The 20123-nt window shown below is 40.0% G+C and overlaps 1 protein-coding gene across 4 annotated transcripts in view; it reads left to right on the top strand.

Moving 5' to 3' along the window:
• cdhr2 (cadherin related family member 2) overlaps positions 1–20123 on the top strand; it is a 152924-nt gene that overhangs the window by 59410 nt on the left and 73391 nt on the right. For all 4 annotated transcript variants that reach the window (XM_063053444.1, XM_063053446.1, XM_063053445.1 and 1 more), the window contains 7 exons: positions 843–918; positions 1773–1891; positions 2836–3069; positions 10347–10502; positions 11169–11333; positions 17998–18059; positions 19473–19719. In XM_063053444.1, the coding sequence (XP_062909514.1) occupies positions 843–918; positions 1773–1891; positions 2836–3069; positions 10347–10502; positions 11169–11333; positions 17998–18059; positions 19473–19719 (1059 nt within the window). The remainder of the gene's footprint in view (positions 1–842; positions 919–1772; positions 1892–2835; positions 3070–10346; positions 10503–11168; positions 11334–17997; positions 18060–19472; positions 19720–20123) is intronic.

Here is a 20123-nt window from a genome sequence, read left to right as displayed (position 1 = left end):
CAGTGAATGGTTTATGGAATGGATTTCCCTAGGGGGAAGATGGAAGTGATATGTAATTACTTATTCATTCTCAAATTTCAATAGACTTTTATAATCACATAGTATCTTGTGATATGAATGAGTAGGTTAGAAACTTAAATTGTGATTTTGGACCAATGGATTCACCTTTAGCTGGGGCAATGTTTGGGATTGGATAGAGAGAGCAAATCTGTGTAGATAATTCTGTTTGTCTTGAACATTTCACAATTTTGACTCCACTAACTGGTAAAGTTGGCTTCATGTTGGACAGGAAATATTCTTACGTAGGCCACAATAGATGTGGACCTTGCAAATCATTTTTTTTTAGAAGTTTTTATAGTGTACCATATACGTAAGGGAGGGAACGTCGACTCAGACCATGAGAGGCCTGCGTCGGGCATTTTCATGCCTTACAAGGCGCAGATTGGAAGTCTGTGTGGGGCGCCACTCCTCGCACAGACTAGAGCAATGTGTGATTAAGTGCCTTGCTCAAGGGCACAAACATGCTGCCACAGCTGAGGCTCGAACTAGCAACCTTGAGATAACTAGACGAATGCCTTAACCACTTGGCCACGTGCCCAACACAAAACACATACACGTAAAGTTTCTGTATACTTCAATGTGCTTGTTATACTGTATGATTTAAAAAGGAAACATGGAATAAAATATAAACAACTTCAAGAACACGAATAATTTGAAATCTAACAGAAAGACCGAGATAGTCAGTTATTGAATATTGCATAATGTTCACAATTAATTATGTAAATCATGCTGCTATTGGAACTAACTGCAGAAAAAGGTTTTGAATAACATTTATTTTGCAGGGATCTTCAGTATTTCGTGTTTTCGCCACAGATGGTGATCGAGGAATTAATGATGAAATTACATATGCTATTCAAAGTAGGTAGACATAGTGTTTTCATTCTCTACTTTTACACTTTCTTATGAATCTGAGTGTTGATTTCATTTGAAATTTTGCTATATATTTCCCACGCTATCAGGCAATTAAGTGTGTACATGATAAAATCAAAACATTATTCTTAATATGCCGTAAAGAGATCATCCACTTTCAATAACTTATATGCTTTTTTATTTCACTGTTGGTTAATTTTCTACATTGCTCCTGCACTTTCAGATGAGTGCAACAATAAAAAAAATAAAAACAGAAAATCAAAAAATACACACCATCTGTGCAGAGGATAAATCTAAGTTGATGACATTTTATCAGAAATAACTCGTTCTGATATAAACTAGAAAAACTGGTCATGTTAAATTCTGAGAGCTTTAATTTGCTTACTTTGAAGATAAGCTGTTGTTTCTGCAGCTTGAGTTGGACATCATAGAAATTAAATTGAAGGAGATCTGCAAGTTCTCCGTCACACGTTCCCCAACCTGCTTTTTATTTCTCCATTGTAGAGGAGATTATTTTGTGAACACTAATTGCTGTACACTAAATTGCAAAAGTGCAAATGATTTCACCTATTTGGGTGTTGAAATTGTTGGAAAGTGAAAGCTAAAATGGTAGGTGTGCCTCTTAGGGCAGGCTAAGAAGGGAGTGTGTTTTGCTGAAGATGAAAGTGTGTACTCCGAACTCCTGAAAACATTGCAATATTATCAGTAGGTTGTTGTGAACCTGTTCGAAATTAGTATGACAAACTATTAAACGAAAATGATCAGCTAGGGATGGATCAAAAATTGCTCCATTTTTCCATGAAAAAAATGCAGCTTTTGTCAGCCTTTCACGTTTTATGCAGGTTCAAAGCCTCCAGGATTATTTGAAATTGATCCTGTGAATGGAGAAATACGTGTCAAGGGGTTACTGGACAGAGAAGATCTTCTTGAATTTAACACAGTTGTTGAACTGCAAGTTATGGTAAGTGGAAACACAGAGGAACATATTCTATAAAAATATAACGTAAGGTAGAATGTATATTTAAAATTGTATAATGTATTGGATGAAATAATATTAATCTGCACATTGATGCAGTATTCAGAGAATGCATTTCATGAAGTACTTTTTATCAGAATTTTGAACTTTATGCTATATCCTGGGTAAAATAAACAGAGTAACTCAAAACCCATTGACATACTTTGGTTTAATGTGTCCTCCTCCCCTTGAATTCATCAGATAGGAAGTGATGAGGCCAGGAACAACTCATGATTCCAGATACCATTAACAAGATTAAATTCTCTTACAGTGGATAAACTACGTAATGTACATTTTATCCTGTTTGTTTTAAAATATATTAATAAAGACCATTTTTGCACCTTTGTTGTTTGCAATGTTTCATAGGCAAAGACGGTTCTGCAATTTTTACAGTAGAAATGAGTTGTAAATGATGGGCTTAGTGCCTTTGAGGTAGTCCAATAAGAAAATGATTTGTAGCAGATACAGGGACCATTCCTTCAGTAGCTCCTGTAGCTGCTGAACAAAATTTATGTTATTCTATTGATTATCATTGCTGTGGTCTCAGAAGGAATAGGAATGCTCCCTTGACTCCTGGGCACTTGGGATTTTATTTCTAAACAGAAAGAACAGCAAGCATCAGCACAGAAGAAGAAATTCTGAAGTAAAACTTAATTAAATGCAACCAAAAAACTGAAATAATGGTAGTTGACTTAAACTGATAATGAAGATAGGAATCTGAACTCAACATTTTTATGATCAGTCCTGAGCAACAATGCGTAATTGTCAAATATGGGCAGACAGGAAAAATAACTAATTGTAAATGTATAAAAATATTTAAGATTTTTCTCCAAAATATTAGCTGCTAAATGATAAATTCAAGTCTCAGTTTTTTTCTTACTTCCCTCTAGGCCAAAGAAAAGAACCCCGATGTCCATGGAAAAGATGCCTCTGCAAATACAACTGTATCCATCACAGTGACTGATATCAATGACAACACACCTGCCTTTTATAATTGTACTCTTAATGCTTGCAATTTTAATGAAAGTTCAAAAATAAACTCTTTTACCACTTCAGTTCTTGAACACAATCCATCAGGGACACCAGTGAAAGATTTAACTATAGTGGCTCGTGATCCCGATGAGGTATGCCTTTCCAATGTCGCTTTAATCCATGCATTTCTATATTTTATACACTTTTAAACTGAAGGCAATGCCTCAAGATCATATTAAAATGTCTATAAGGGAAAAGGATTTGCATGTACGTCTAACCAAATCAATCTTATCTCAAAAGCAATTTAAAAATGAATCGATGGTCTTTTTTAAATTAGTGATGGAATTTGTTATTTACTTTCTTGGAGCATTATGAAACTCTGAATGACTTCTCACCTTTGTCTCCCCTTCACCTCTCACTAATCACCTCTGCAAGCTTTACTTACGGGATACCTTCACATTGGCAAGCTGCATCAATTGCTCATGGCATCCTAATCCATTGGCATAGGCTGTAATGCCTTTTCTGATATTTCCTAATTTTTGTACTGCATATTATTGCAATTAAAATTAATCTATTTTACTTTTGCCTTTGTGAATAAGCTGGAGGATGGCAATTTTCTAATGTATACTGCAGTAAAACTGAGAACGATATACAGGTCATTTACATGTATTAGGAATTTGCTGTGGTATGCTGATCTGGGCACAACACTGCAACAAAAAGAAACAACAACAATATTCAACAATTATAATGAATAAAGATATATATAAAAAAGGTTAATAAACTTAGAGGTTAAAGGACAGATATGGAATAAAACATGTATAAATAGATAAATACCAGCATGTAGTTACAATATATAAAAAGTGTTTTAAATCATTTACAGTGCAGTGATGGAGTAATGGATAAAGGGTGGGGGGGGGTGAACTAGAATCCTTGATCAGATTAGCTATCTGGGGGGGAAAACTTTTAAGATGCTGTGAAATTCTTATTTTACTAGCCCTATCGCACTTTCCTGAAGGGAGTTTTTGGAAAAGGCAGTTGGCAGGGTGGGTAGTGTCTGCAATGATTTTTCCTGCCTGTTTCTTTGTCTTGGACACAGACCTGCACTGATTGTGGACTGTACCCAATGACCTTTTCCGCTGAGCTGATATTTCAGTGTAGTTTCCATATACCATGAGAGGATGTTGCACCAGGTCAGATAGTAATGGCTCATGTGAGGATGCTCCCTATGATGACATTGTAGAATTGCACCTGTATGTCTGGGGAAGGTGCAATTTTACCAACTGCCACAAGAAGTGTACTTTCTGCGGAGCCATTTTGTTAATGAAGGAGATATGGTTCTCCCACATGAAGTCCTGTGAAATTATGATACCCAGGAACCTGAATGTTGAAAAGGTGATAACTTTTGAGTTGCTGATGATGAGAGGATGGAGTAGAGACCCATTTCTTATGAACTCAATATACATCTCCACAGTTCTGAGGGCATTAAGCTCCAAGTGGTTGTGGTTGTACCAGGAATGTTCTCTGCACCACAGTTCCCTAGGAGACATTGGATTGCATAGTTGGAGAGAGAGTTCAAAAGAAGTGAACGGGACACCACTGTTCCCACAAAGATGTTCGATTGTGCATAATTAGGCATTTGGCAAGTCAAGTGGCCAAAGTGGCCAGTGTTGGAGTGTGGAATTCAGGATTTTTTTCCATTTAATTTTTCTTTCTTTTTATTGTGCAGATAGAGCTGTGGGGATGCCAGGCAAGATAGTGGAATGCTTGTGGGATGTGGAAAGGCAGGGAGACCTCCAGCGTCCCTGATGACTATTCCTACAAGAAGTGCTTCCAGCTACAGCTTCTTTCAGACTGTGTTAAGGAATTGGAGCTGGAAATGCATGAAATCCGGATCATTCAGGTGGCCAAGGGATTGATCAACGAGACATTCAGGGAGGTAGTTACAAACAAGGTGCAGGATACAGGTAATAGGGTGACCGTCAGGAGGGGGAAAGAGGATAGGCAGCCAGTGCTAAGTATTCCTGTGGCCATCCCCCTTAACAACAGGAATGCTGCTTTGGATACTGTTGGGGAAGAGGGAAGACAATAGACAATAGGTGCAGGAGTAGGCCATTCGGCCCTTTGAACCAGCACCACCATTCACTGTGATCAAAGCTGATCATCCACTATCAGTATCCAGTTCCTGCCTTATCCCCATAACCTTTGATTCCACTATCTTTAAGAGCTCTATCCATCTCTTTTTTGAAAGCATCTAGAGACTTGGCCTCCACAGCCTTCTGGGGCAGAGCATTTCATATATCCACCACTCTCTGGGTGAAAAAGTTTTTCCTCAACTCTGTTCTAAATGGCCTACCCCTAATTCTTAAACTGTGGCCTCTGGTTCTGGACCATCAGCGGGAACTTGCTTCCTGCCTGCAGCGTGTCCAATCCTTTAATAATCTTATATGTTTCAATAAGATCCCCTCTCAGCCTTCTAAATTCCAGAGTATACAAGCCCAGTCGCTCCAATCTTTCGACATATGACAGTCCCGCCATCCCGGGAATTAACCTTGTGAACCCACGCTGCACTCCCTCAATAGCAAGAATGTTCTTCCTCAAATTTGGAGACCAAAACTGCACACAGTACTCCAGGTGTGGTCTCACCAGGGCCCTGTACAGCTGCAGAAGGACCTCTTTGCTCTTATACTCAATTCCCCTTGATATGAAGGCCAGCATGCCATTAGCTTTCTTCACTGCCTGCTGTACTTGCATGCTTGCTTTCAGTGACTGATGTACAAGAACACCTAGATCTCGTTGTGCTTCCCCTTTTCCTAACTTGACTCTATTTAGATAATAATCTGCCTTCCCGTTCTTACCACCAAAGTGGATAACCTCACATTTATCCACATTAAACTGCATCTGCCATGCATCTGCTCACTCACCTAGCCTGTTCAAGTCACCCTGCATTCTCATAACATCCTCCTCACATTTCACACTGCCACCCAGCTTTGTGTCATCGACAAATTTGCTAATGTTACTTTTAATTCCCTCACCTAAATCATTAATATATATTGTAAACAGCTGCGATCCTAGCACTGAACCCTGCGGTACCCCACTGGTCACCGCCTGCCATTCCGAAAGGGACCCGTTAATCGCTACTCTTTGTTTTCTGTCAGCCAGCCAATTTTCAATCCATGTCAGTACTCTGCTCCCAATACCATGTGCCCTAATTTTGCCCAGTAATCTCCTAAGTGGGACTTTATCAAAGGCTTTCTGAAAGTCCAGGTACACTACATCCACTGGCTCTCCCTTGCCCATTTTCATAGTTACATCCTCAAAAAATTTCAGAAGATTAGTCAAGCACGATTTCCCCTTCGTAAATACATGCTGACTTGGACCAATCCTGTTACTGCTATCCAGATGTGTCGTAATTTCGTCTTTTATAATTGACTCCTGCATCTTTCCCACCACCGACGTCAGGCTAACCAGTCTATAATTCCCTGTTTTCTCTCTTCCTCCCTTCTTGAAGGGAGGGACAACATTAGCCACCCTCCAATCCACAGGAACTGATCCTGAATCTATAGAACATTGGAAAATGATTACCAATGCGTCCACGATTTCTAAAGCCACCACCTTAAGTACCCTGGGATGCAGACCATCAGGTCCCGGGGACTTATCAGCCTTCAGACCCAACAGCCTATCCAACACCATTTCTTGCCTAATATAAATTTCCTTCAATTCATCCATTACCCTCGGTCCTTTGGCCACTATTACATCTGGGAGATTGTTTGTGTCTTCCCTAGTGAAGACAAATCCAAAGCACCTGTTCAACTCGTCTACCATTTCCTTGCTCCCCATAATAAATTCACCTGCTTCTGTCTTCAAGGGCCCAATTTTGGTCTTAACTATTTTTTTCCTTTTCACGTACCTGAAGAAGCTTTAGGAAGCAGAGGAAAGCCACAGTGGTCAGGCCTCTGATACTGAGTTTGGCTCCTGTGGCTCAGAGAAGAGGCGAGCTGTAGTGATGGGGATTCATTGGTTAGGGAAATGAATGAGAGGTTCTGTGGATGAGAATGAGATTCCCAGAATGGTGTGTTGCTTATTAGGTGCCAGGGTCAAAGCCATCTCAGATTGAGTCTACAGCATTCTAAAGTGGGATGGTGAGCAGCCACATTGGAACTGAGGAATAAGAAAGGGATGACCACATTAATAGGATTATATTATAGACCTCCCAACAGTCTGCGGGATTTAGAGGAGAAAATTTGGAGAGACGTTGCAGACTGTTGCAAGAAACATGAAGTTGTGATAATAGGTAAATTTAGACTTCCACATATTGACTGGGACTCTCATACTGTAAGGAGGCTGTATGGGATAGAGTTTGTCAAATGTGTTCAGGAAAGTTTCCTTAATCAGTACGTAGAGTTCCCAAGTAGAGAGAGTGTGATAGCAGAACTCCTGTTAGGGAATGAGACAGGGCAGGTGACAGAAGTTTGTGTAGGAGAACACTTTGCATCTCATGAACATAATGCCATTAGTTTCAAGATAATTATGAAGAAGGATAGATCTGGTCTTTGTGTTGTGTTGGAGAAAGGCCAACTTGGATGGTATTAAAAAGGATCTGGCAAATGTGGATTTGGACAAGTTGATCTCTGGCAAAAGTGTACTTGGTAAGTGGGAGGCCTTCAAAAATGAAATTTTGAGAGTAAAAAGTTTGTATGTTTATGTCAGAGTAAAAGGCAAGGCTAACAGATTTAGGGAACCTTGGTTTTCAAGAGATATTGATGCTCCGGTTAAGAAAAAGAAGGAGGTGCACAGAAGATATAGACCAGATGGAGTAAATGAGGCACTGAGGATATAAAGAATGCATGAGAACACTTAAGAAGGAAATCAGCAGGGCTCAAAAAATGCATGAAATTGCTCTATTAAATCAGATTAAGGAGAATCCCAAGATGTATTTTACAGATGTATTAAGAGCAAAAAAAATAGAAAGGGCCAAAATTGGTCCTCTGGAAGATCAGTGTAGTCATCTCTGCATAAAGCCCAAAGACATGGGGGACATCGTAAATGGATTTTTGCATCTGTATTTACTTGGATGATGGACATTGAGTCTATAGAAGTGAGACAAAGCAGTAGTGAGGTTGTGGACCCTATACAGATTACAGAGTAGGAGGTGTTTGCTATCATGAGGCAAATTAATGTGGATAAATGTCCTGGGCCTAACAAAGTGTTCCCTCGGATCTTATGGGAGTCTAGTGCATAAATTGCAGGGGCCCTAGCAAAGATATCTTAAAGTACTTAGCCATGGGTGATGTGCTGGAGGACTGGAGATATCAAATGTTCTTCCGTTGTTTAAGAAAGGCTCTAAGAATAAGCCAGGGACTTATGAGTAGCTGCCAAGTTATTGGAAGGTATTCTAAGGGACTGGATATGTAAGCATTTAGATCGACAGAGAATGATCAGGGATAGTCTACATGCATTTGTGTGTGGTAAGTTGTGTCTAACCAATCATATAGAATTTTTTGAGGAAGTTACCAGGAAAGATGATGAAAGGCAGTGGATGTTGTCTACATCGATTTTAACAAGGCCCTTGACAAGATGTTGCATGGGAGGTTGGCTAAGAAGGTTTGGTTGCTTGGCAGTCAAAATGGGATAATAAATTGGATTAGATATTGGCTTTGTGGGAGAAGCAAGAGAGCGGTAGTAGATGGTTGTTTCTCCGAATGGAGGCCTATGATTGGTGGTGCGCCTTAGGCTACGTACACAGTACGCCGGATAATTTTGAAAACGCCGGTTTCAAGTGAAAACGACAGGCGTCCACGCTAAGCATTTTTCAAGATATCACCGTCCACATTAGGTGGATATTTGGGCTAATCTCCTCCTACTGGGCATGCGCAGGACACAGAAAACAAGCTAAGAGGAAACGGTGTACTTAGTGCGCGTTTGTCCAGTTACAGACTAGAGAAACTTTAAAGGAATTGCTCTTGGCTCTTGCGCAGGAGGACTTAAAACTTATAAAAAAAAACAAATACTGGAGTGTATGGAGGCAACCGACAGGGGGTTCACGGACAGTATGACCCAGCTGACGACGAACATGGAAAAACTGACTAACTGTTGCATTAATAAAGCACCTTGTTAAATGTATAAAACGTCTGCATCAGCGTTATCTTGTATTTCCACACAATGTTACATTAGGCTGTTACACATCTTTTGTCAGAGAAGTACTTGCATAAATAGGTAAACCACCTTCATACAAGCAAGGACAGAAAACAGGGCGAAGTGAATATACTTATTTATTCAGTAAGCTATGGGTCAGAGTATTTGGTGAGTACATTTCTAACCCTTATGGCTTCAGTCTCGTCCGTCTGTTCTGAAATTGTTAGGCGGTGGCGTTCAAGAAAACAACGAACATCTGTTCCGGCACATCATGACAGCGTTTTTAAATAGTCAAAAAAGCTCACTTTACAATTTAACTCTCACGCCGTTCACACCGACTGCACGTTATAACAGCTTGCGCAGTACCAAGCAGAAGCAGAAAAAAGCATTGTTGTGTTGTCATGACAGCGTTTTTAAATCTCTTCGTTTACCCCGTACACAATACAACGGATATTAAGCGTTTTCAGATTTCTTCACTCTGGAGAGTGTTTTCGAAAATCTCCGTTTTCGGGGGCTGAAAACGCCGGCTCAGTGTGAACGGGCGGGCAAAACGAAGAGAAAAAGCTTCGTTTTCAAAATTATCCAGCGTAGTGTGGACGTACCCTTAGAGATCGGTGCTGGGTCCATTGTTCTTTGTCATTTATATCAACAATCTGGATGGTAAGGTAGCAAACTGAATCAGCAAATTTGCAAACAACAGGAATTCTGCAGATGCTGGAAATTCAAGCAAGACACATAAAAGTTGCTGGTGAACGCAGCAGGCCAGGCTGAGCTGCCAGTGCAAATGGTGGATCAGGGTCATTTTCAGCATTTTAGAGAAATTTGGGTGCAGGTCAATTGGACTTGGCAGATTAATAGTTTGACACAGCCTAGATGAGCCAAAGAGCCTGTTTCTGTGCTGTAGTGTTCTATAACTTGATGACACTTGCTTGTTAACTTTCTGAAGGCACTGGGATTCGTCACCTCTGGTGACTAGTGCGATGACATGGTGTTGTCTTTAAACTTGAGCAGTGTAACTGATAGATCACTAGAGACACAGTCATTAGGGAGTAATTTGGATGCAACAAATGGAGCATGTACTATTCCTTTCTACTACTAAACTTTCTGCCTGAAACCTTGGTTGGAATTATCTTTGAAGAAGATTCTTCTCTACAGACCTGGAATGTGCATGTATTGTTTCAATGAGAAAATATATATTTTAATTATAACTCTGAGTTGAAAACCCTAACTGATTTTGTCCCACATCGGTTATATCTGTATATACTTACAACTTTGTTTGTCATGTGTACAACCACAGGGTGCTAATGGAACCTTCATGCTGTACTTGGATGGAAAATATGCAAATGCTTTTAGTGTCTCCCCAAAAGAGATTATAAATGAAGGAATGGTACAAATAATTGTACAAAATTCACGAGTCATTGACTATGAGCAACTGAAGTTTATAAATATTGAGGTAAGATTTGTTTCAACAGTAAGATCACAAACTTTTTTTAAACAAGGTCAGAGGAGCTGAGACAGGAACGACTGTTAAAATTGCTTGGACATGGAATAATGATAGATTGAAAGTAGATCGGAAGCAAGTAGTAAATTGAACAGGATGAGGGTTGGAGTGACTTTTATTTCACCTAAAGCCAATCATCTTCCATTGTGCATCATTGACACACTATTGCACTACAAAGCTGATTATACCTTCCTATTCCAATTCCTGGCCACTATGTTCTACGTTGTGAGGCTATCCTCGCTTACCAATCATAGCTACAGCAGTTCCAGCAATGGTATTTCTTCCACCAACCGTTCTGTCTCCTCCCCACTATTATCAAATCTGGAATCTATCAAGGATGATTTTTAATCCTCCACTTCCTCGCATATAGGCTGCCTGTTGGCAAATTTTGCTTCGGGGAATTCAAGGTATCTGGGACTAATGTAGGTAAATGACATTAAGGTTGGAGATAAGCTATGTTTTTATTGAATGCCAGAGCTGGCATGAATGAATGAATGGAAATCTAAACTTATTATCTATTAATGGTTATTTTGGTAGGATTTAGCTAAAAATACTTTTGATTCAAATCCTTTGTTAAATGCAAAGATTCAATAATAATGTCTTGAAATTCTTTCCTAGATTGTTGCAAATGATACAAGCAATCATGCCAATTGTTGCTCCAGAGTTAATGTGACAATCAATATTTTGGACATAAATGATCACAGTCCAAAGTTCCCATTCCAGACATATGTGCTATCTGTGAAAGAACATGCAAGTGTTGGAACTGCAGTTGGAACAGTTGTGGTAGGCTCTATTTTACTATTAATGACCCTGAGCTGAAGTGTTGGAATGATTCTTGCTAGGCAAGACATATTGCCACATTTCCCCTCTGGTTCTACGTTCCCTTTCTTAACTGGGCTGAATGCATGATGTGTTCTTTGCTGGCGCAGAGTCCAGCAGTGAGGTATGAACAACTTTTGCCCCTTGGTCAGCTTACTCAGCTTACAGTTGTGCTCCCATCCTTGAGAAACCAGCAACGTGCTTTTGTAATCTGAAAAGCTGTGTAGAACTTTTTCAGTTGTGTAAGCTTGAGTAAATTTAATAGTTTCAAGTACCCTTAAATTCAAGGATAGTTTAGAACTATTAATATTGTAGTTGGAGTTAAAAAAAAAGTATGGAGTTATTTAGAAGCCCATAAAGAAGATAATTAAAAGTATTGAACTAGAGCTTTCCATGTTAATACACAATTCTGCACTCCCTACTGAAACCATGGATCCTCAAGCAGGACCTAATGCAGTCTGATCTGATGCAGGATCTGAAAGGTGATTCCAAGGCAAACCTAACAAGATAAACCTCTGTTTCTGGATGCAGCACATGTACACTCAGTCATTTCTAGATTTCCATACTAAAAGGGTATTTAGGCAAGTCCTGGACAGTTTAGTGCTGACGATTCCAATCTAACTGCTGGAAAAGCTCAATAAACCATAAGACCATAATTAACAGAATTAGGCCACTCAGCCCATTGAGTCTGCTTCGCCATTCCTTCATGGCTGATCCCAGATCCCACTCAACTCCATACACCTGCCTTCTCGACATATCCTTTGATGCCCTGACCCATCAGGAAACTATCTGTTCTAAAGGGCCGCCCCTCAATTTTGAGGCTGTGCCCTCTGGTTCAGGATATCTGCACCATAGAGAACATCCTCTCGACATCCACTCAACCTTTCAACATTCAGTAGGTCTCAATGAGATCCCCACATATTCTTCTAAATCCCAGTGAGTACAGGCCCAAAGCTGCCAAATGCTCCTCATATGTTAATCCCTCCATTCCCAGAATCATCCTCGTGAACCTCCTCTGGATTCTCTCCAATGGCAACACATCCTTTCTGAGATAGGGGGCCCAAAACTATTGACAATACAGCAAGTGCAGCCTGACTAGTGTCTTATAAAACCTCAACATTATCTCCCTGCATTTATATTCTATTCCACTTGAAATAAATGCCAACATTGCATTTGCCTTCTTCACCACAGACTCAACCTGTAAATTGACCTCTGGGAGTCTTGCACGAGGAATCCTAAGTTCCTCTGCATCACTAATTTTTGAACCTTCTCCTCATTTAGATAATAGTACACGCTATGGTTCCTTTTACCAAAATGCATTATCATACATTTCCCAGCACTGTATCTCCCACTGTTTTGCCCGTTCTTCCAATATGCTATGTCCTGCTGCAATCACATTGCTTCCTCACTACTACCTATCTCTCCACCTATCTTCGTATTATCCGCAAACTTTGTCTCAAAGCCATCAATTCTACTATCTAAATCATTGACAAACAATGTGAAAAGTAGCGGTCCCGATGCTGGCTCTTCAGGATCACCACTAGTCACTGACAGCCAAACAGAAAAGGCGCCTTTTATTCCCACTCGCTGCCTCCTGCCTGTCAGCCTTCCGCTATCCATGCCAGTATCTTTCCTGTAACACCACGGAATTTTATGTTGTTAAGCAGCCTCATGTGTGGCACCTTATCAAATGTCTTCTGAAAATCCAAGTAAATGACATCCACTACCTCTCCTTTGACTATCTTGCTTGTTACTTCCTTGAAGAACTCTAACAGATTTGTCAGGTAAGATTTCCCTTTTCAGAAACCATGATGACTGACTTACTTTATCATTAGTCTCCAAGTACCTCGAAGCCTCATCCTTAATAATAGACTCCAACACTTTCCCAGCCACTGTGGTTAAGCTAACTGGCCTATAATTTCCTTTCTTTTGCCTTCCTCCCTTCTTAAAGTGTGGAATAACATTTGCAATCTGCCAGCCCTCTGGGTCCATGCCAGAATCAAGTGATTCTTGCAAGATCATGACCAATGCATCTGTTATCTCTTCAGCAACCTCTCTCAGGACTCTGGGTTGTAGTCCATGTGGCCCAGGTGACTTATCCATCTTAAGATCTTTGAGTTTGCCTAGCACTTTTTCCTTTGTAATAGCAATGTCACTCACTCCTGCTCCCTGACACTCACAGACCTCTGGCACACTGCTAGTGTCTTCCACAGTGAAGACAGAGTACCCATTACCAATTACATTCATCTGCCATTTCTTTGTCCCTCATTACTACCTCACCAGCATCATTTCTCAGTGGATAAATATCAACTCTCATCTCCATTTTACTCTTTATAAAACTGAAAAAAAACTTTTGGTATCCTGCTTTATATTATTGGCTAGTCTGCCCTCATATTTCATTTTCTCCCTTCTTGTAGCTTTTTAGTTGCCTTTTTTTGATTTTAAAATCATCTCCCAATCATCCAACTTCCCACTCACTTTTGCTACCTTATGTGCCCTATCCTTGACTTTTATGCAGTCTTTAACTTCCCGTGTCAGTCATGGCTGCCTACCCCTGCCATGTGAGAACTTCCTCCTCTCTGGGACAGATCTATCCTGCACCTTGTGAACTATTCCCAGCAACTTCAGCCATCGTTACTCTGCCGTCATTCTCACCTGTATCCCCCTCCAATCGACCTGGGCAAGCTCCTCTCTCATGTCTCTATAATTCCCTTTATTCCATTGAGATACTGATACACATGAGTTATGCTTCTCTCTCTCAAATTGCAGTATGAATTAACTCATATTATGATCATTGCCTCCTAAGGGTTTCTTTACGTTGAGCTCCCTAATAAGATCTGGGTTATTACACAACACCCAGTCTAAGATAGCCTTTCACCGAGTGAGTTCAAGCACAAGCTGCTCTAAAAAGCCATCTCCTAGGCATTCAACAAATTCCCTGGCTTGTGACCTGACACCAGCCTGATTTTCCCAATCCCCTTGCATATTGAAGTCCCTCATACAATTGTATCATTACATTTATTATGTCTTTTTCCAATTCCCTTTGCAATCCCAAACGCACTATTTGGAGGCCTGTACATGATTCCCATAATGTTTCTTTCACCCTTGCAATTCCTTCACTCCACCCACAAAGATCCAACATTCTCTGACCCTCTGTCACCCCTTTCTAAAGATAATTCCATCTCTTACCAACAGAGCCACACCACTGCCTATGCCTCTTGTCTGTCATTTCGATACAAAGTATATCCTTTGATGTTAAGTTCCCAACTATGGCCTTCTTTCAGCCACAACTCAGTGATGCCCACATCATACCGACCAATCTCTAATTGTGCCATGGGTTTGTCCACCTTATTGCGAATGCTACCCGCATTTAAATACAGCACCTTCAGTCCTGCATTCTTCATCCTTTTGAATTTTGGCTCTGTGGTACAATTTAGCTCTTTGCTCCATCTACATTTGTACCCAATCATTGGCTTGTCCTTCCTAACATTCGTGTTACACCCACCATCTGCTTGTAAACCTGCTGGCTCATCCTCAGCTCTATCATACTGGTTCCTATCCTACTGCCATGTTAGTTTAAACCATTACAACAGCTCTAGTAAATTGGCCCATAAGAATATTGGTCCCCCTCAGATTCAAGTGCAACCTGTCCCTTTTCTACAGATCGCACCTGCCCCAGAAGAGGTCCCAATTATTCAGCAATCTGAATCCTTACCTTCTGCTCTAATTCTTCAGCCATGCATTTATTTTCCACCTCGTTCTATTCCTACCCTCACTACCGTGTGGCACAGGCATCAAACTCGAGATTACTACCTTTGAGGTCCTGCTTCTCAGCTTCCTTCCTAACTCCCTATATTCTTTTTTCAGGACCTCCTCCCTTTTCCCTCCTATGTTATTGCCACCAATATGTACCACGACTTCTGGCTGCTCACCCTCCCTTTTCAGGATGTTGTGGATAACATGTATCACTTTGCACATTTCTAAAACTTTCCACATTACTAAAATTATATGCAAACACCCCAATTAATATCATGGGGACTTTTTTCCCTGCATTCATGAGGTACTAGAGAGTCTCTGAGTTGGCTGAAATAAAACACTGAGCTACAACAGCCGTTAGTGTGCTGTTATGAGCAATGGTTCTGAAGATAATTAAACCTCTGATTACTTATTAAATTGTCTTCTATTACTTATTTAATAGTATTTAATGTTATCTTAGCTGACAGCACTTCACTGAGCAGTAGCAATGAAAAGGTTTACGAGTGCTGCTCAAAATCTTAACCCCTTGTCTTTGTTCGCTGACTGATTGACAACCATTTCATTTTTCCGTGTTTGAAGAGGACTTTTATTCAATTCAATTCTATTCAAGTTTAATTGTCATTTAACCATGCAGGAATACTTATGAATACAACCAAACAATACAGCGTTACTATGGGGTCAAGGTGCAAAGACACCTTACCATCAGTCACACACAGTAAGCATACATAAGAGCACAATCGCATAATAAGAGTACCCACTCCCCCCACCCACTGTGATACAGCAGCTTGATGCCCAGTCCTTGCATGCACAAGTCAACAAACCCATATCGAATGTCAGTGAAATATAACGATGCAGAATATAGTCCAGACCCCCAGCCCATTATCTGTCGACTGGCCCCAATGTCCGTTAGGCAATACTGTGGCTTTAAGGCCAGTCCTTGCATACACAAGCACATATAGAATATTAGTAAAAATACAATCACACAACTATATATGTATATATTTATATGTAGTAGGCAAGTTTATGGTCAACATTCTGTTGGCATTTATTCTGGAAACTCTATGAGTATCACATTTTAAAAGTGTTTTTCTCTTCTGCCTCACAAGAGATCGCATAGGAAGGATGTGAAGGCTTAAGGAGCAGAAGAGGCTTACCCGGATTAGATAGCAGGAACTGTAAGGAGAGGATGGACAGACTTGGGTTGTTTTCTCTGGAGTGTCAGAGGTTGAGCAGAGACCTGATAGAAGTTTATAGATAACACTTTTCTGAGCAAATATTGAGGGAAGTACTGAGACCATTAATCTATGTATGTGTACTCAAGTTCAGTTCTTTTAGACTTGCCCACTTTCAGTTAGCTGGTGTCCATGAAAACTTCGCAATATTTGGTATTTGTGCCACTGTAGAGTGGCAACTTCAGGATGAATGGCTAGACTTTAATTGGAGATGCATGGAGAGAATTTTTTTCTTTTGACTCACCTGCATACAAGAAAGAATCTAATGGCAGCATTGCACTTCAGAAAAGGATATATTTGACACAAGGTCTACAAACGAAGTCTCTCTTTTCATTGTCCAGTTAAGATGGCATGACTGAATGTGTGCAGCTCACTAGTGGTTAGAAAGGCAAAAAATTTGACTAAAACATCACTAAAAACACCTTTTCTGAGGTAAAATTTAAGTTACCACCACAAACAGTGAAGGGGCAAACGATGGCGAGGCGAGTTCAGAGGATGAGCTGAGACGGTGTGTTGCAGAATCAATGCAGATGAAGTGAGCCATTCGGAGAGGAGAAGCTGGGGCTGGAGCAGAGAAGTTCCGATGCCCATACAACTGGCCCAGGAGTGATGTTGGATCACTTTGAGAGCTGAGCTGATTTGAAGAGCTTGAGAGCGGCTTCGGGATGGGTGGCAAAATCTGGACTGGAGCAAGTTGCTGGGTGATGTGGTCCAGGCTCGAGCCCTTTGCAGTGTCTGGGACCTAGTGTGAGGTACGATCGGCTGTTTAAACAATTTAAACACCAGACCAGATCGGAGACGAGAGCAAATTTCGCTCGTTCTCTCCAATGTTCACTACTCACTCCAGAGCGCCAGAACCTTTCGCTGTTCCGTTGTTTGGTCAATTTAAACACCGGCCCAGATAGGCTGAAAAGACAGGGTGTCTGGATCGAGGCAAGAGCTAATTTTGCTTGCTCTCCGTGATGGTCACTCCTCTCTCCATGACGCTGAGGCTATGAAAACTGCCCCGGCTGCATTATCATGTATTTCTACTTGAGAGAAATATAGCTTTCTACAGGAAGCTGTACACATCTGTGTCAGGTACTTAATGGATGCCATACCTTCAAAAGCTGAACTGGCTGGATTCTTGCGGATACGTGAGGTAATCAGGACACCAAGAGGCCAGTCTGGATGTTTATAACTCACAACTACTTACAGACAGCCTTTGAAATTATCTGTGACCACTGTTTACTTTGCATTAACTGGAGATTCTAAGCCCAACTGTAGCATTCTCAAAGGTGTGGCAAAATTTACTTCATACCAATGAATTAAGGCAGAGAACCATCTTGAATCATCACCAACTTGCAAATCATTAAAGATCCTTCTGAACATCGCATATAGCGGTGTGTGGTTTTGGGTGTTTGAGGTTGAGTACTTTTGTTTTTTCCTGCTGCCAAGCACTTGGTCATTATTTTCATAAGTAATCCATAAGCATGTGTGATCCAGTTTATTGTGTTAACTAAAAAATGTTTCAATTCACAATGAAAAATTAGAGGCAACTCTTCACCTGTTGCAAAACCTGTTGAATATAGATATTAGCAAAATGATATGTAGCTGTTTTTGATAACTTTAATATTCTTTTGTTTCATTTTTTTTCATAGGCTGATGATCCTGATGAGGGCATCTTTGGTGAAATTACATATAGCCTGTTACCAGCAAGCATGTATGTGGTCATTTTTCAGCTTCTTCTTACCATGATTCAGAATTAACAAGTTTTGCAATTGACCTCAATGATTTAACTAGAAATGAGTCAATTAGTATTCATGATTCACAGCTCAGAGGCATGCAAGTCATTGGTGCTGTGCTTCCCTGTAAAAATTGAAGAGTTGCTTTTAACTATTTAAAAAGTAAGCTAGAGTAGTATGACAGGTTCACTGACAAAATATTTGCTCAATGGGCACAATTAAAATTGACCATTAAGTAGTTGTTTTATTGTAAATACAGCGTCGGTCAATCAACATTCATTAGAAGGTTTATAAACCGTGCTTACTGATAAGAGATAAGAGAACACTATTGAGATACTTGATCTTGATCTATTCAACATTATATGGAATGGAAGATGTAAATTTGAGAACAAAGACAAAATACTTGCGTAGATGTTAAGGGCTCAAATTCCTAATTTGTAATTGTAAGAATATGCTGAACTTCCATTAAGCACTTGTTTGCCTATAATTGTTTCCAGGACTGATTTCTGTATTTTTGGAAGCATGTAAAGATTCTACAAGAGTGCAAAAAACATTTATTAGAATATTTATAGGAATGGAGTAATTCTGTTAGAAGGACAGGGCGGAGACTTGTGGCTCTTCTCCTTGAAGCAGAAAATGTCCAGAGAGCAATGCACAGTGGTGTACAAAATCTTTATGGGTTCAAATAAGGTAATTAGGGATGAACATTTCTCATTCACAAAGTGGTCATAGATCAAAAAGCATGGACTTAGAGTGATTGGCAAAAGACTTGGGGATGATGTGAGGACAAATGTTCTCATTTTTAGGGTAGCTCTGGTCTCTAATGTGCTGTTGGAAAATATAGTGTGTAAAGACTTAATTGTGACTTTCTAAAATGAAATTGTAAATACTTGAAAGTAAGAGCACTGCATTTGTTTTGCCTCTTAGAACTACTTATTAGTAATACTTTCCCACCTATTTTTTTTGCTCTTAATTATCAATCTAAAGTTGATCAATTGTCCTAAATCCCAAATAGACCCAGTTCCAGTGGTGCAATTCTTTCTTAATTCAGTTTTAATCCACCACCCCACGGAAATTGAACCTCTACATCATGCACCACTCCTCCAGCCACACCAACTCTTCTGTAGTGCAAATATTGCAGTGGGTATCTGCCCAATATATATACTGTACTACTCCTTTCATTTAAGTGGGGATATGACGGGTGCAGAGCAGAAGGTGGGATCCTGTACACTCCACTCCGAACTTACATAGTTTTAGAATTTTGGAAATTCAAAGCTGAAGTATGAGAAATATTGCTAGAGGGCACTTTGTATAACTTCCATAGTGCAAAATTAATGCAAGTGCAATTCTGACTGCTGAAATATAACTTGTTTCTTTTTATTATATGCAAGATATGAATTTAAAGTCCACAGCAGTACAGGTGTCATCACAGTTGGGAATAGCACAGCAATTGATAGAGAGAGACGTCCCACTTATTACATTACCCTTCAAGCAACCGACGGTGGGAACTTTACAGGTACTACTTCGGTTGAAATTGCTCTGGAAGATATAAATGATTTCCCTCCGGAAATGACAAGAGATTCTTACAGCGCATTCATCACAGAAGACAAAGTAAATGAATTAAACATTAAAATTGCGGTAGGTCAAGTTCTATTTTTTTTGTTCTTGCTGTTCATATTGAGTGGGGTTAGTATTGGAGAATAGTACAATTTTAATTTTGAAAACTCATCGTCAAGCATCAAAAAGCCGGATGCCTCTCTAATCCCCAAACTAAATAGAGCAAATCCTTTTAATGTTAATGTCAAAAAACAAAACTCTGGAGATTCTATAAATCTGTTAAGAATTGCTGGAAATGCTCTGCTTGTCAGTTCCCACGCTATGTAGATTTCTGTAGGGATTATTAACCAATTCTGCTGACAATTAATGTTCATTAATAGATTTTACATAGTATCTGATTTAAACATATTCATTGTACAGTTGCAGGGGTGTATCTACAGAAAATAGAGCCTATGGCAAGCACTGAAATTGCGCCCCTGTTCAAA

Source organism: Mobula hypostoma, chromosome 7 (assembly GCF_963921235.1).
Source record: "Mobula hypostoma chromosome 7, sMobHyp1.1, whole genome shotgun sequence".
Lineage (NCBI taxonomy): Eukaryota > Metazoa > Chordata > Chondrichthyes > Myliobatiformes > Myliobatidae > Mobula > Mobula hypostoma.
The sequence above is the reverse complement of the archived record's forward strand: the minus strand, read 5'-3'. Positions and strand labels throughout refer to the sequence as shown.